This window comes from Podarcis cretensis, assembly GCF_951804945.1.
Source record: "Podarcis cretensis genome assembly, chromosome: 1".
Taxonomy (NCBI): Eukaryota; Metazoa; Chordata; class Lepidosauria; order Squamata; family Lacertidae; genus Podarcis; species Podarcis cretensis.
The window spans coordinates 94727453-94745276 of NC_137170.1; the positions used below are offsets into that span (position 1 = coordinate 94727453).

Below are 17824 nucleotides of genomic sequence, written 5' to 3' on the forward strand. Positions count from 1 at the left end.
AACAAAACGTATTTTAGGCCCTCTTGCATGTTGTGTTCTTGAAGGACAAAGGAACCTACTGTCCCATCTCTAAGGCCTGAGGCTTTCAGCTAGGACCTCAGCCATTTTGTAACTATTTCAAAGTTTGTACTGTACTCTGTCTTTCAGCTAATAAAATTACACACAACTGCCAGTAAAACATATGAATGTTGGAATATGATAAAAGAAAGAGGTTTACTAAGATTTACAAAGAAGCATGTTAGTACTGCTAGTTTGATTCTACTTCCAAGCTTCCACTGTATTTATAGGGTTAGAAGCATCCATTATATGGTCCTTCGTAGGTGTGTGCAAGTTCTATATGGCTACTTTGCTCACTTTATGAAAGTTTTACACGCTAAAGGTAAATACAAGTGAAACAAAATTTGAGCAGTGGAGCAATTTTGGAAGTGCATTCATCAAAAGATGCAACTTCATGTCCCAGGTTAAGCGCAAGGAAAGCCAGTTTTTGCAGTGTGGCAGGCACTTCAGCTGGGAATAATATTGACTAGCAAGCCTTTGGACATCATGAACCACCTCACCTACCATAATTCACCTACCATAATCCTTGGAACAGTTTTGCAACTTCTTTTTTAAGGAAAGAAATGTTCAAGTGAATCAATGCTTCAGAAAATAAACAAGGCAAAGCACCTCCTCCAAAGATTGGAGGACAGGCAAGACTGATAACTAAACCAGCATTAGAATGTATGTGCATTTCTCTTTATCACAGTGAGTATCTGGGCCCACTTCAATGGAGGGGAAAAGCAAACAGCAGCAACAATAGTGCAACTACTATTTCAATGTATATTTGTACACATGCACACACCTTCCCCACAAACATAGAATAGAAAATTCATTGTCTGAAACGAAGGGCGTATTCTTATATACAACTCCCATATCTATATGCCATAGTGCTTCATTACACAACTTATTCTCACATCATGCTTAGACATGCACATTAAATAAATGTAAGAAGCTGCTTTCCAAGAGAGCATTGTCAATATACAACAAAGCCTTTTGACACATGAGTATGTCAACATATGGCTGTTAATCACTCATACACACAGAAAACAAAATGCAGCCTCAAACATGTTTGCACACTTTACATAACAGCAAGTTGCCATTTTCCATGTGATGGAAAATGGTCACTCGAGTTCTTGTATGAATGAAGGCTACAACTACAGGGTCTGCTATCATGCTTTAGTGTTGAGTATGATCAAATGCACCTCCTTACATTGTTTGGTTGTAAGGTGAAACAATAGGAGTAGCTGGGGAAACCCAGCCAGATGGGCAGGGTATAAATAATAATAAATTATTATTATTATTATTATTATTATTATTATTATTATTATTAGTGCAATTACTGTAAGGCAGACTGTCAAGTGCTCCCATGAATGGACAGATTAAGCTCAGTGTTCTCCATAAATTGCATTACTTCACAAAACAACATAATGTTTTGCATTCTGGATGGTCCTGGAACACTGGCAGATGACAGAAACTAAATAATAATAATAATAATAATAATAATAATAATAATAATAATAATTGTATTATTTACAAACTGTCCTTCACCTGAAGCTCACAAGGTGGTTCACAACAAAAAAGACAATATGACAACACAAAATACATAATAAAATAAAAACAAACCAATAATCCCCCTCCTACATAATAGGTGTGACACTAAAGCACACATGCTATCTCTTAAACTCTAAACATATTCAAAAGAGTTGCTTTAAAAATCAGTGCACATTAATTTACAACATATATACACAGTATTTTGATTTAGCATGCCACTCAAGAAAGAAACATGTTTTTACAGTGCTATAAACGAACACAAGAATAAACCCACTTCTCCAAGACATCCAGAAGGGAAGCCTACCTGAAAACACCAAGTTGTATTTTGCTCCTGAAACAGGTTTTGCAAGCAATGTCTCTCTCCTCTCTTGCTGTGATAAACTGGTCACAGCAGCCTCTCAGGGGAAAAGCTTTCAGGTGACTCTAATCTGCTTGCCTGCTGGTCAATGAATGGTTGCTATAATCAGATTATGAGGACTATGGCTACCCAACACAAACATTTAATGCGGGTAGACTATATAAATATCTGTGGCTACTCCCTGGCTTCTAGCCTTGAAGGTAAAGAAGGTAAGAAGAAGAAAGTGCAGTGCAAACAACATCCCTCATGGTGTAGATCTTTCCCTCATCAGGAAAGTGTTGGAGAGTACAATGGCATCCTTGCAAGCCTGGGGATGTGATCTGTGCTACTTGGCTCCTCGCCCAGGGGCAACTGCTACCAGATGAAAAGCAGTAACAAAAATAAATAAATCTATAACTATGACAAAAATGCAAACTGCTCAATGTGGCATGTGAATCCTATCCCATCAATAAGAGCAAGTCTCATTTGATGAGAATAAAATCATTGTATCACTTCATATTTTGTGGTGTTTGAACCATGCACATTGCACCCTTGAATGCATACTTAAAGCACAACAGGTAATTATGCACAACATGCCTTATGTCAAGGAGAAAGGCCATATAAATGGAGACAGAACCCCCATTGTGGAGCAGTATCCTTCCAGAGACCCATGAGATCTTTCAACAGAGACCCAGTGTGGTGCAGGAGATAATAATTAGAATCTTGGATAAGGGATACAATAATTCAATTCTTTGCTGAATTCTTTCATTGAGAAAGAAACCATCTCCCAGCCTTATTTCCTAAAAGAATCATGAGAATTAATGGGGCGAACCCTAGGTCACAACACCAAGCCTTCTTGTATAAATGCAATATTTGAGCACAAAGGTGCACAAACAAATCCACACATACAATGAAATTATCTTCTTTTCCAGCCATCATCTACTCCAACAGTGAGGAACCTCTGACCCTCTGGCAGGGCCAGGCTTTGGTCTTTCAAATTTCAATGGTGCCCTGTGCAATGGCAAAATTTGGTACCCCCACCACCTCTCACCTTCCATTCTGCTCAATTCACTACATGATGCCCTGTGGTGCACCCAGGCTTGGTGCTCGGAGCAGCAGAACTGGTCGTGCTGTCCCAACCTCAGGCCTAATGAGGCTCCCCATGTGGCCCAAAAGACCATTTCAGTGAAGTCAGGCTGAGCTGTAGTAGACCTAACATCATTTATGACATCTGATGTGGGGCAAGTAAAAATTATACTCTAGGCCAAGCTTCTGCTCTCATGCAGGCCACAACTATAAACAAAGCCCTACTAACTTGTCGTATGTAGAGATATAATACATCATGTTGTGAGCTGCAGGAAACTGAAAAGGAACACAGTATATGGAGCTGCCATTCATGCACTACTTCAGAATAAGGGCTCCCCATTGGATGAGACCCTAATCTATAGCATACTATAGCATAAAATGACCCAGATCTGGACAACACAACTGCTAACCAGGTTGTATGTAACACCTCCAAAAACACAATGTAACATGGATATGCAGTGTAGGGATGGTCATACTCCTGGTAGCAGGAAGATGGGTAAAGATAGCACTTTACACACAAGCTATTTTTACATCCATTTGACAGAACATCTCCTTTTGTGCTGATAATATGCTTTCAGTTTTAGAACTTGATCCCATAATCCCATGGAATTTATAAAGGCATGCTTTCTTTTCTTTATGTTATTTTCCATTTCGTTTACAAGCTGCTTATATGGGCCTTTTACAAGACAGTTAATGTCAAAACCCTTGGTTTAGTTCAGTAGTTCTTGTTCTCTTTTATAATAATAAAAGAACAAGGAAAGCTCTGAAAGATTTCTGCAGGGGGAAAATGTGTGGGCCACTTTAAAGACACTTAGCAGCAGGTAAACTTCCCCCAATCCTGTCAGCAGATGCTGCTGCTACGACTTGTTCATCACCAAGGTGTCTGAAAGCAAAATGATTTATACATTAAAAGTCACAGGGCATAGTCTGAAGCAGACACCTTACTGAAGTTAAGCAGGTCTGGGGCTGGTCAATGACTGAGTGGGAGATTGCCTGGGAACCCTATGCACACCGCTTTTAATTAAATGACAAAAAGGTAATGTAACAGAAATAAAGCAGCAGCTGTGAAAAAGCAACAGGTACTCTTAAGGCCATTGTAACTGTAAAATTAAAAAGAAAAAGAAGTCGCTGTATAATCTCCTTCTGGGCAGAGTTATGCATTGCACTAGCAAACATGGATTCCCCACTCTGTGTTTGCTTAAAAAATGTGACCTGAAAGGAAGATTTGGGTAGAGTGGTGGTGGTCAGGAGAATTGATGAGCAAAAATATTAATCTCTTGGATGGTGATAAAATATTAATCTCTTGGGTGGCTGAGATCACAAGCTCTGTGGGATAATATCAAACACAGACATACTTAATTTAAGCAATGCATATCCAAAAGGATCAAAGAAGACATCTGGCAGACACAAATGCTGTTCACACGGCTATAATACAGGAGAAAGGGCACAACGAATTCAGATACAAGGACTCCGATACCAAATTTCAAATGATAAAGGTTCTGCAGTATCATAAGATAATTTGATAGTACTTCACACATAACATAACCACAAACCTCAGACAGTCTTAGCCAGACCCCAACTGTCTTGTGACTTTTGAAATTAGGTGAATACATCTAAAAGTGTAATGGGTGAATATACTGTAATGCTCTTTGATAGGAATTTGCTTAATACTTTCTTCATTAAGATTAAAATACTAGTCTTATGCAAATCTTTGTCATCAAATTCTAACACCAAAGGTTTACTCATTATTTCTCTTCTGCCTCTTACAAAAATTAAAACATGGCAAAAAGTGCCTGGGCAAAAAATCAATTTCAGCTCTCTGTGACCCCAATAAATGGGATATTTCATTGGACATGGGAATGCTATTTGTGGGACAGAAATGTGTCATATAGTAGAGAAACACTTCAAGTATATTATCCCTTTGTATCTGTGTTCTGATTTGTGGGTGCTTATTCCCCAACCCTTGGAAGCCAAAGCCCTGAGCAGTAGTACATTGTATATTATACAGTGTTACACCACAAGTACTCTTTAGGGAGCTTTAAAGATATGGGAGGAATATGTGCACAGATTTTTGAAGCTTCAATTCCAGTTTCAAGCCTATTTTCAGCACAAAAATCCATGTTTATCTCAATCTGAGACAGCAAAAATAAAATCCAAATGCAAACTAATGAGGTTTTAACAGGATGCCCTAAATCTGTTAAAATATTAAACATATGGCTCTCAATACATTTAAAATACTTAAGTCTATTACTGTAAAAAATATTCTCCATTTAGTCTATGTATCCCTATAACTAGACTGACATAAAAAGCACACCAAAAATCCAGGAAACAAACTCTACTCAGAACAGCACCAGGTAAATTTGGGTAGGGTCAACTGAAACATACAGATGATTTGTACCAGGGGTGAAGGACTGGATCCAGCTAACTTTCCATGGAACACTGACTGGTGAGCAAGGCTGTCAATCACACAACATCCCATGACCAGGTGATTCACAGCTTGTAAAGGGCGAATGAGGAGCACAATCTAAGTATGCTCCTGATTCTTCCTTTGTAGCCATAGGCTGAATGTAACTGGGGCAATGGCAGCAAAGGAAACACTGGGAACATACCCTTAAGTGAACTATTTCTTCTTTTCCAGCTATAGTTCAGTGCTTTTTTAATTTGGTGCTTTTTTTGGTCACTGCAAAATGACAGGAGAAGGTGCCAAATTTTCAAGTTCTGAATTCTACTAGTGGTTGAAAAGGAAGAACCAGGAGCTCATTTCAGTTTGGCCCTGCAGGTTTACGTGTCCTGTGCCTGAAGCCATATGATGGCAGGTGATTGACAGGTGGGTGGGAGGTTTAGGCCAAACTACATTCTGTGACATCCAGTGCTATTTTTCTAGAAAAAGAGGTGCCTGAGTTCACCATTAACTTGTTCTCTTAGAGTGGCAATGGCATCTACCTGAGAGGTGCTGGAGCTGACCTCTGGTGAGCTCTGTCGAAAAAAAGCCCTGGATAGCCTTAGGTGGTCTAGGAGGTTCTCATTAGATTAGATTAAGTTCTGTTTAACTGCATTGCTTTGCTTAATTGTATGACTGGCTGGCCATAATGTGGTTGGGAAATGTGTGTTGGTTTCCCCCCAAGTGGTGGCACATGAACAAAACAGCAACACAAGAATGGAAGACCAACCAGAGGATTTGAGAACACATGATCTTGGTTGTGAGCCCTAGAAAACCTGTTCCTTGCCTTGCATGACTTTTCCCACCTGGCCTGGGAGGGTGGGGGCCTTACTGACTACAGCTGCAAGAGCTGAGGCTGCTGAACAGACTCTTGGGTTGGGGGTATTGTTGGTGGGGGGTTCCTGGGGTGTGTGCTGCTGTTATTGATATTAATTTTTTTGTTTTTTATTTTAAATCGTATTAGGATTTATTTGGCAAGTGTTCAATTTGGCTGTGTATTTTTTGATGTTTTATTTATTATGACTACTTTTCTATGTTGTAATTATGTATTTTTTCATGTTGTAAGTTGCCTTGAGCATGGTTTGGAAAGGCAGCATACAAATAAAATGACAGTGGTATCTCTGGTTACGTTACCTTCTTAGTTATAAAACTAAGAATGTTTCTATGTGGTCTGTCTAGATGGGAGAGTTCATGAGAGCTCCGAAATAGGACTAAGATATAAAACTTAAACATTCTAATTTCAACCTACAAAATGTAAAAGAATTTTTTAAAATGGAGTGCAAGAGAAACTATTCTAGCCTCTACCATCAGGGCTGAGTCATTCTTTCTCAAATTATCATTGCTGATCACACTCTTCCCTGCACTATAATTTCAACTTTTAAGTAGCACTGAGAATAAAACCTGCAAAGAAATAAAATGATCTGTAAAAAGGCAATTCCAATCAAATATGCCCAAGGTTCCCTACTTCAGCAATGAAAATTTATCAAGCTGACTGAGAGCTGTTAATAAGGTCAATGTGTAGATAAGGGCTTTTCAATCAGTAAGCATACAGAAATCATTTTTTATCGGTTCAAAATATGCTGTCAATTTCATAAGTTGCCCAAGAAGTATGAAGATGTATCAGCCAGACTCCCAAGATATAACAGGATTCTATCTGATCACCACACCGCATCATCAATTACACCATGCAAACTCTTATAAGCCAATAAAAAAGGCCAAAGCTACTGCTTTCAATTTAATCCATATTTGCTTCTTCTAAGCTGTAAGTAAGATGGGCACTCACCATTGACAGTAACTTGAGCACTGCAGGATGCCCTTCCAGCACTATTTTCTGCCAAACAAGTATACACCCCATCATCTTCTGGTAAGGCATCTTGAACAGTCAGTTTTGCAAGTCCATCTTCAAAGGCAGAATGTGCATACTGAATAGGCCGATCTAGAGAAGTGGGGGGAGAGAGAGAATCAATAAATTGTTGAACATCCCAGTTACCAACCGATACTTCGTAAATCACCAGTTACTAGCTTTAAAGCTCACCTCATTGCCTTACCATTTTGTTAGAGTCAAGGATCCATTTATACAGATTTGAAATGCAAAAGAAGTTTCCAATAGGATCAGTCCTTTAGCTAACTCTTTGTACCATTTTGTTAAATAACTTATAGAAATGCCCACTGTGAATTATTATGCGTAAAGTCCATGCCAACCAAAGATTTTACATACATATGTAAACATGCAGAGATTCGTACACAGCCGTCTGTCTCCTTAACATGAAATCTTGTTTCACTAGTAACACTTGTTTTCTGACCTTCCTCCAAATAACTCAGGGTGGCATGTTAGCCTCATGGCAACCTTTTGATGTAGATGTGGATGCTGACGTGGGGATCCAGGGCACAGTCCTTCAATGGCTGCGCTCGTTTCTCTCTGGTCGGGGACAGAGGGTGGCGCTTGGGGGGGAATTGTCATCGCGCCACTCCTTGGTGTGTGGAGTGCCTCAGGGTGCGATACTCTCCCCGATGCTTTTTAACATCTTTATGCGCCCCCTCGCCCAGCTTGTCCGGAGTTTTGGGCTGGGTTGCCATCAGTATGCCGATGACATCGAACTCTATCTGTTGATGGATGGCCATCCTGACTCGGCCCCAGACACACTGACCAGATGTTTGGAAGCTGTGGCTGGATGGTTACGTGGGAGCCGGTTGAAGTTAAATCCTTCGAAGACAGAGGTCCTCTGGCTGGGACGGGACGATATGGGATTGAGGGGGCAACTCCCATCTCTTGCGGGGGTGCAATTAGTGCCAGCACCATCCGTTAAGAGTTTGGGTGTAATCTTCGATACCTCCCTCTCTATGGAGGCACAGATTACAGCTATAACAAAGGCGGCATTTTTTTATCTCCGCCAAGCTAAGCAGTTGGCCCCTTATCTCTCTCGCCCCGACCTAGCCACTATGATCCACGCGACGGTCACCTCCAGACTGGATTATTGTAACTCGCTCTACGTGGGGCTGCCCTTGAGACTGACCCAGAAACTCCAGCAGGTGCAGAATGCCACGGCGAGACTCCTTATGGGGTCTTCGCTGCGAGATCACATTCATCCGGTACTATACCAGCTGCACTGGCTCCCGGTGGAGTACAGGATCAGGTTTAAGGTGCTGGTTTTAACCTTTAAAGCCCTATACGGCCTAGGACCCTCGTACCTACAGGACCGCCTCTCCTGGTATGCCCCACAGAGGAACCTACGGTCTGCAAATAAAAACATCCTGAAGGTCCCAGGCCTCAGAGAGGTTAGGCTGGCCTCAACTAGAGCCAGGGCTTTCTCAGCTGTGGCTCCAATCTGGTGGAACGCTCTGTCACAAGAGACTAGGGCCCTGCGGGACCTGACATCTTTCCGCAGGGCCTGCAAGACAGAGTTGTTCCACCAGGCCTTTGGTCAGGGCACAGCCTGACTCCCTCCTCTGGCAACCTGCACAGAATTTTGCTTAACGGTTGCCATTAATTTGATTTTAATTAATTTTTATAATGAAATGTTTTTAGAAGGTTGGATTATTTGATTGTTTGATTATTTGATTGTTAGCTGCCCTGAGCCCGGCTTCGGCTGGGGAGGGCGGGATATAAATAAATATTATTATTATTATTATTATTATTATTATTATTATTATTATTTATGTTTGTAGTACATTTACATCCCCCTTCTAGCATAAATATACATTATAACATGCAATAATTATGTGGGTGTGGGTCTGTAACATTTACAAAGAGAGACAAAGTTAGCAGTTTAAAATAGTATAAGCTTATCTGCCCTGTCAAAAAAGCCTGCTGAAATACAGAGGTCTTCAGCAGCCAGTGACAAACAGTTAGGGAGGCAGCCAAGTATACCTCATGGGCAGTATGTTCCATAATCTGGCCGCTGCCACCAAGAAGTCCCTCTATCTTGTTTCATACAGCTGTGCTGTATGGGTACGAAGATGGGCCTCACCTTCTAATTCTAGAGAGTGGGCATGATGATATGGGAGGAGGTAATTCTTTAATGTATGTTAGGCCTAAGCCAGGGAGAGCTTTGGAAGTGCTCAACAACACTTTCAATTGTGTATGAAAGAAGACTGGAACCACAGCAGCTATTGTAGGGTGGGTGTAACATGATCATATGGACAAACATCCACCAGCATCTTTGCAACTACATTTTGGACCAAGTCAAGCTTCCAAAGACATTCCAAAGGTACCACCATTTAGAGGAAGCTGCAGTAAGCCAACCTAGATGTAACGAAGATGCAGAAGGACCTTCTCTGTTGTGGCTCCAAAGTGTTTGAATGTCCTTCCCTCCAAGGCATGTCTTGTTGTTTTCAGTACCACTGTTGTTGTTTTCAGCATCAGATCAAGATAGACTTCTTTGCCCAGGCTTTACGGCAGTGGTGGGGAACCTCTTTGGCCCAGCAACAAGTGCCTTCTGTGCATTATGGACTCTTCTTTAAAATATACTGACGTTTATCCAATCTAAATGACCACTGGATCAGAGACTAATATAATATGGAAATTCCAAACACCAAGCTTACTACTGCAACTGTACTGCTCACCATTTTGCCATGAGCACCATTAAGCATGCCTGGAACTAACAGTCATGGACAAGGAATGCAACTTTCTTCTTTATTTGGTTATGGACAGCTATCCTTTCCTGCGATGTATCCTTCCATGACAGAGAGAAGCAGATTGTTTGCATTCATGAGGATATTACAATTAGCCAACTTAATCCTTAAGCAAAATTATTTTCTAGAAGGTATATGCTGAAAAGCTGCAAGAAATCCCAGAGTTTAACTACAGTTTATAAGCTAGCCCATGTCTGTTTCCAAGTGATGTATAAACAGTTATGTATCAAGATCAGAAGTGAGACAGATGAGAATTACTGGCAAGTTCTGGGAGTTGGGAATGGAAGTAACATGTTTATGTCTTTCAGATAATACATAATGTCCCTGTTTTCACTTCACATTTCCATGTTTCTTAAACTTCTGTTGCTGAAAGCTATCACTGCCTGCCGGCTTACAATTGGGGTTAAGGTTTTAATCTGTAGCTTCCAAAGCCCTAAATGGTTTGAAAGCTAGTTACTCAAATAACTCTCCTTCTCCCCATTAGACCTTCTCAACAAGCATAGTACATAGTTCCATATGTGGAAGAATAGAGACACAAATTATTGTACAAAATAAATTTGGAGGGCAGCTGACGGGTGCATCCATTGTAGGGTAGGTCTACGTAGGTCTACATCAAAAACGTAAGAACGAGAAAAGCCAAGGTGAACCAGACCACACATCCATCTAGTTCTGCATTCTGTCCTCTCAGTGGTCAACTAGATGCCTACAGAAAGCCTACAAGCAGAACAAGAGCAAAATGCTGTCTGCGATATGGGACATAATATATAGTTATTATAACTAGTATAAATGAAAGTCATTGATCAGAGAAGAAGCTTTGCCTTCCAAGATGCCAACCCCACAAGGCCACAATGGCCAAGTGATAGGATTTTCATTAACTCTAACAGTTTGCAATGCAGAACAAACTACCTCTGCTTCGATTCAGACATCACGCAAAACTATGCTTTGTGCGAATCATAGTCAAGAACTGACCCTATCATTTAAACACCCGAACACGCAGAGCAGAGAAACTACGGTGCAGAATTTTTTGTCTGGTTTGTTTTCCTTCTGTTCAGTATTCAGAGGTTCTGCTCAGTATTCATTCAGTTCATTCTCACCTCTGTGGTGCACCAGCCTTAATTATGATGTGTGAACAATTTATGAGTTCAGACATATCTACAGTTATAACAAATTGTGCAAACCAGCTTCAAATCATGGTTTTTACGTCCTGTTTTGGCAGCCACTCACAAACCATGATTTGCAAAGCTGGGGTTTTGTGTTATGTCTGAATAAAAGCCTCTGTGTAGGGATGCAAGGCAGCAAGTGGCAGTACTAGGCAGCTAGTGGTATTCCTTAAGAATAGGACTACTTAAGAAAGACAGCAACTGGACTCAGTGGGCTTTATTTTCAGGGAGCCACTTCCTCAATGTTTACAAAGAAATTGTCTGGAATTCTGTGACCAGAAAACCTACAGATTTGAATAAATGCATATAAACTAAAGACAGTCCACAATTACTGAATCAGATACTTGCTCCATCTAGCTCAGCACTGTTTACACTGACTGGCAGTGGCTCTTCAGGATTTCAGACGGGGAATTTTCCCAGACCTACCAGGAGAGGCTGGGCACTGAACCTGGGATTTCCTGCATTCTACCACTGAGCTGCTCCTTCTCACAAAAGGGATAAGTATCAAAATATTCAGTAAAACACCTCTACCATCAGATGTGTAGATGCAGCAGGGCACTCACTGAAGATAAGATGCATTCTGTCCATTAAAGCAAAGCTAAATAAGATCATAGCTAAGAAGATTTGCTGACCCTATGATAACAACTTTAGATCAATATGTGTACCTACGAAACCAGCCAGATTACTGCAACCAGCAATAGGAGGCCCTGTTAACTGTATCATGGCCTGCAGAAGCCCAGCAGAGAAGGGGCTTTCTCCACAGTGCTGCATACAGTGAGGGTATGATCTTCCCCTGGATAGTAGTCAGCACGGACTGCAGGGTGCTTCTTCTGGTAATTAAGAACATACCTTTTAACAAAAATTTATACCGGAAATGGAGGAAATGAGAAGATACGGTACTATATTCACTTTTCTTGATAGTCAACCACAAGAACTTTGGAACTCCCTGCCTATTGAGATCAAGAATGTGCCTTTGTTGTATTCTTTTCAGTGCCTGCTAAAAACATTCCTGTTAAGGCAAGCTTAACCCGACGCTTAGAAAATTTAGGTAATCTTAATTTGTTTTTAGTATTTTAACTTTTGTATGCTTTTATTGATTTTATTGTTTTATATTTTTGTAAATCTTATGAAATAAACCATACATACTAAGGAAACATTCAGTCTCATTTCCTAAAATCTGCATTCTGTTGCAATAAAGCTCACGGCCATACAAGCAAACAACAAAAATGCAGCCTTGTCACAAAACACCCTCTACTGGACAAACTTCAAAACAGCAGCAAATATGTTTTCTTTCCTCGTTCCAGAATGCCTTGCCAGATCTTAGTTGTGCCACATATTTTAGGCAACTGTGATGGGACAGCAGCCTTTTTAGAAAAATCTGCCCTGAACTGCTCTGCTAATCTGAGACAGCTTGTGCGTACCTTCCATTGATAAGAAAGCAGAAAGATGCCTTAAAGCAAGTCAAACCATTGGTCCATCTAGCTCTGTACACCAACTGGTGGCAGCGCTTCATGATCTCAGATGCCAGAAAGCTGCTGCCAGTCAGTGCAGGCAATACTTAGCTAAATGGGGAAATGATCTAAGTCAGTTTAAGGTCGCTTCCTATGTTCCGATCAAAGTCCCCTGGCTACCCCCTCACTGACTGACTGCCCCAATTCGTATGTAGATGCTGGTAACCAAAGTGTTAGCAATGTTACAAGAAACAGACAGTAGGGCTGCCATTACTTTCTGACCAAGACTTACCATTGAGGAGCCAAGTGATCTCAGGCACAGGGGTACCCTCAACTAAGCACTGAAGCACAAAATCCTGTCCTTCACTCACACTGCATGACTTCAAAATGGTGGAAAAATGAGGAGCGACATCCTTCACTTTGGGCCCTACAAATCAAAGCAAAGGAAGATACACTAGAAACAGAAGGTATGCAAAATCCAGCACCAGTAACCTGTTTCAGAATGGAAAAGCAATTCCCACAATAGACAGCAAAACAGTAAGTGTTTTACCAGCTATACATAATTAAAAGTTTCATTGTCAAAATGTCAGGTCACATTGGTTAAGGACTTCATAAAGTGTTGCAGTCTATTACGTATAAACACCAAATGACAGGTCATAATGCAGGCTTCATGGGTACCATTAGCCCAACAGCCCCTTCTCTGCGTTCGTCCACACCTCAGCTTGTCCCATGTCTAGAAAGAATGGGTCTGAGCAGTTTTCTGTTTGCTCTGCCACTTTCCCTGGGAAAATCCGCTTGTTAGTGCTGAAACGAAGCAAATACCAATCTGAAGAAAACATGATGGATGTTTGCTTCAATTCAGCTGCAAAAATTGGGTTTTCCCAGGGGAAAGTGGCAGTACGAGTGGAAGTCTGCATGAGTCCTCTGTTGCAAAGTGTCCTCAGGAGGGTTGCTTTGCAACAAGGAAAAGCTGGCGTCAGCAAGAGGGAGATAATGCTTAATGCTTCCCTTGTGAACCTCTTTCTCCCCTGACACACTGCTCCCTGTCTGTTCCCATCATCCACATTCTTTTCCCTGGACATATTGATTTTTCATTTCTTATAGAAAGCCTAGCTTTTGACTAACTGCTCTGAGAGCCAAAAGCGTATTATAGAGTTTTCACTACAAACTTTAAAATAAGTGCTATCTCCTACCAGGCTATTTTTAAATGTGGAGCAGCTATGACTGCTTGGCATTGTTATAAATAAGCACTCTTTTTATTTCTTAAATATGCAGGGCCCAAACGCTTGAGTGGTCTGGTCAAATCAGCACATTCCCACAGCCCAAACTCCCAGATCAAGAAACAATCACTCATGTTATGTATTAAGTCAAGGTCTCCAAGAAATCTTACCCAACTCATAATAATTCGGTAACAATCTGTATCATGTGGGCCCTTATGGATGACTTGCTTCATAGGTTTTTGTAATTATTGTATTTAAACAAAACTGCTTTAACCTTTCCCCACTCACCCTGACACAAAGTCCTGAAACAATCATCTGTGCCAATCATGCACCAAAAATGTACTTACTTTTTATTGTTAATATCCACCTGGTTGAAGCCTGGCCTTGAGCATTGGAGGCTGTACAGCAGTAAGACCCACTGTTTTCCAACTGAGTTTTTTTCAGACACAAACAATGGATTCCATCCTCTTCGTATATTTGGACTTCATCTCCTGCTTCCATTTGGCATCCTTCTTTGAACCATACAACATTTGCCTTGGGCTTCCCTGAAACTAGTTCATCACAGGTGCATTATTACTAAAATATATTAATGTTACATACATATGTTGAGTGCATGAAAGAGGGTATGAAAGTGTGGGGTAGCCTCACCCACTTTTGATCATACCCACCACTGGTCCAGAAGGGTGAAGGCCAGAAAGTACAGCTACTCGTGCTTTAAATAGAAGCCAGCCACCTTCTAGTTACTGAAAAAGCACAGAGTTCACCCATCATTAAGCAAACTAAAAAGTTCATCAGGCTGGAATATAGTGGGCAGAATGAAATGGGTTGTTCTGTTCTTAGCAGGAAGACACATGACACAACACTTTGTTTGGAGAAAAGCTAGTTTTGAAAATTCTTAGGGCAACAATAGAAAATTATGGTGGAAACTATCCAATGGGACATCCAGTTCACGGGTCCCCAACATTTTGGGGGCCTGTGAGTACATTTCTAATTTAAAGATGATGTAATTAGCACAGGCATAGGCAAACTCGGCCCTTTAGATGTTTTGGGACTACAACTCCCATCATCCCTGACCACTGATCCTGTTAGCTAGGGATGATGGGAGTTGTAGTCCCAAAACACCTGGAGGGCCGAGTTTGCCTATGCCTGAATTAGCACCACACACATACCACAACCACATGCACACATGCAGTGAAACCACTCACAGAGAGAGAAACCACATGCATGCACTCTCTTCTCCCTCCTCTGCCAGCAGGTTGGAGATAGGAGTTCTGAATACCACCGCCCCCCCCCCAATCGAGCAGGGTCAGGGGAACTAGTCCAGCTTGTTCCCTATATTTCTAGCTTTCTTCTTGGTAGGAGGTGTTTTATGCATTTTCGTTTTTATCATCACGGAAAAGCATTCACGAATCTGATGCCCCTCCTGCATTGCAAAGTTGTACAGATCCTTCTACTAGCCTCAGTATTTTACCACCTAACGCTGCTGTTGCAACTGTGGGCAAAGCCTTTCTCCTATTTACCTTTGCATCTGAATGTAACCACTTCTCCTTCGAGTGCTTCTTGGCTTTGTGGGCGACACTCAAACTGGGGAGCGATCCCTTGAGTCTCCCTCTTTACATCAGTTATGCTTTTCTTTAATCCAACACGGTCATCTAATTCCTTAGTCCTCAAACCGCTTGGCCTGATAGACGGGGCAGCCTGCCAGCCTGTTGTGAGTGGTTGCTTTGGCTTTTTCCCATCATCTTCCTGCCCATAGGAAGCTGCCTTCACTTGTGCCTTTGGTCCAGTTTGTACTTTAACAGACTGTAGAGTTATGGTGCTTGATGTTTTTTGCAGGACTCTGCAACCTTTCCCTTCCTCTTTACGTGGCTCTATATGGGGTTCCTTCACCTCTTCCAGTTGATTCTGTTTGGCTTCTTTGGATGAAGTGAGAGGGATCTCTTTCTTTACGGCTGGCCTTTCTTTGGGTTCAAGCAAAAGTTCTGTGGTAGTGGATTTGAGTTCTTTAGCAATTCCATTGCTAGTGGCCTTTCTGAACTCTGACGTTTCAATAGCTTTGGTTGTGATGGTGGGTTTTGTAAAGGTACTGCATTTTGTTGGCATGCTAAAGAGAGGAGGGAAGTTTATTAAGTACACAGAACAATTCGCATCATGTTTGCATGCATTTCTTCAAATCTCTTTAAAATGGCTTACTAATCTCTTTTAAAGCAGGCTATATGTATTATGTGAAAGAAAGAAAGAAAGAAAGAAAGAAAGAAAGAAAGAAAGAAAGAAAAGAAAAGAAGGAGCTGTAGTCTATATAAAGTGTGCAAACCTTCTTCTTGACATGCTACTTGTATGTGCAGGGACAACATTCAAGCACTCAATCCTGCACCTACCACATGAACGATATAGGACATCTATTACAAGACCAACTAATCCATTACAAGGGATAAGGAGAAGCCATAACTTAAAGTGCAGAAGGTTCCAAGGTTCAATCCTCAGGACCTACACTTTAATGATTTCAAAATGGAGACCTATGTCTTAAACCAGAATAGGCAGTGTGATACTCGCCAGATTTATTGGACTCCAATAATCAATCCCAGGCAGCATGGCCAATGGTCAGGTATGATGCATTTTGTAGTCTGAAGGTCACCATGCTGTCTACCCCTGCCCTAGACTTTGGAGAGCAGCTGCTAGTCAGAGTAGACAGCTCTGAACTAGGCTGGACCAAAGGACTGACTCAGTGTAAGGCAACTTTATAAGCCTCTTGTGCCTTGGGTCACTGGTTTTAGCTCTGGGATTTTTGCTGAAGGTGGCATAGAAATCCATTAATGAAATAAAACCTTGAATAGGCACTTGATTTGCTGCACCATTTATCTGCTGTTCTTCTGTAACTAAAAAGCTTTAAAATGTACACCTTCTGGTGTAATTTTTTCACAGCACCTTGCAATTTTAGGCACTTTATCAGTAATCAATAGTAACTATAATAATTATAAGCTTCACAGCACGTGGCCAAATGGATGATTCATGGAGTTTTAAAATATTCTAAGCTGTGGGTTTTTGATTCTTTTTATTTATTTATTAAGAGCCTACTATGAAATATTCAGTTCTTTCATGAGCCCATGGTGTGAGGGTTTGAGGTAATGGGAAGCAAATAAAAGCCGACTATTAAACCATACATTTTCACCACTCAGCTAGTAATAACTCACACCCCCACTGTTAAAGTCTCAGGGCCTCATATATAGAACAGAAAGGGAGGAACAGCATCCCAAATCTCCTCTATCCTATTATCTGCTGCCACTAAAGGCACAGCCACAGTCCTAATCAGCCCCGCTACCCTGACTTTTAAAGTATGTGCCATATACTCACAGTGAGCTATCAGCCTCTTGCAGGCCCCAAGAGGCATCAACTCACTGTGGTGCTGCTTGTTGGAAGACTGACAATCCAAGCCTTCATGGCTACTAACAGATCCTTGGCCTCCAACATCATACTGCAGCTGTGGCTGGTCAGTCTTCCAACAAACAGTCCAGCCCTCTCACTGCGGTCAGGAACAAAGGGAGCTTCCCTGCTTTTCTCTCTGCTCTCCTTACCTTGGGAGTAGCATCCATGGGATTAAACCCTGGGCACCCAACACAGTATCTTTGCATTTCATATCAAAACACATTCAGGCAGATGCAGGGAGGCCAGGCAGAGCAAATTCCACCCAAAGAGCCCTACCCCTTGTGGTTCCACTAAACTTCTTATATGACCTGCATCCACAAGGAGTCAGGAAGCCCACCATAGAAAACCCAAGCCTTATTCAGGCATTCACCTGAGAGGTGAGGACTGTGGGAAGGAGCATGCTAGTTCCACCCCTCCTTCCATCACCCTCCATGAAGGGTGATTGTCTGAAGAAGGGAGCCTCCTGTACTTATGTTGGGTCCCCA

General features: G+C 41.4%; 2 protein-coding genes across 5 annotated transcripts in view; one reads left to right on the forward strand and one right to left on the reverse strand.

The window, feature by feature from the left end:
• MYLK (myosin light chain kinase) overlaps positions 1-17824 on the reverse strand; it is a 175638-nt gene that overhangs the window by 89520 nt on the left and 68294 nt on the right. For all 4 annotated transcript variants that reach the window (XM_079992853.1, XM_079992855.1, XM_079992854.1 and 1 more), the window contains 4 exons: positions 15437-16020; positions 14264-14467; positions 12989-13123; positions 7237-7389 (listed from right to left, as the gene is read on the reverse strand). In XM_079992853.1, coding sequence (XP_079848979.1) covers positions 7237-7389; positions 12989-13123; positions 14264-14467; positions 15437-16020 — 1076 coding nt within the window. The remainder of the gene's footprint in view (positions 1-7236; positions 7390-12988; positions 13124-14263; positions 14468-15436; positions 16021-17824) is intronic.
• Positions 7830-17824, forward strand: part of LOC307226175 (uncharacterized protein) — a 244021-nt gene continuing 234026 nt past the window's right edge. Inside the window, exon 1 of the mRNA XM_079994681.1 lies at positions 7830-8971. Within this exon, the coding sequence (XP_079850807.1) occupies positions 7965-8891 (927 nt within the window). The 5' untranslated portion in view covers positions 7830-7964 and the 3' untranslated portion in view covers positions 8892-8971. The remainder of the gene's footprint in view (positions 8972-17824) is intronic.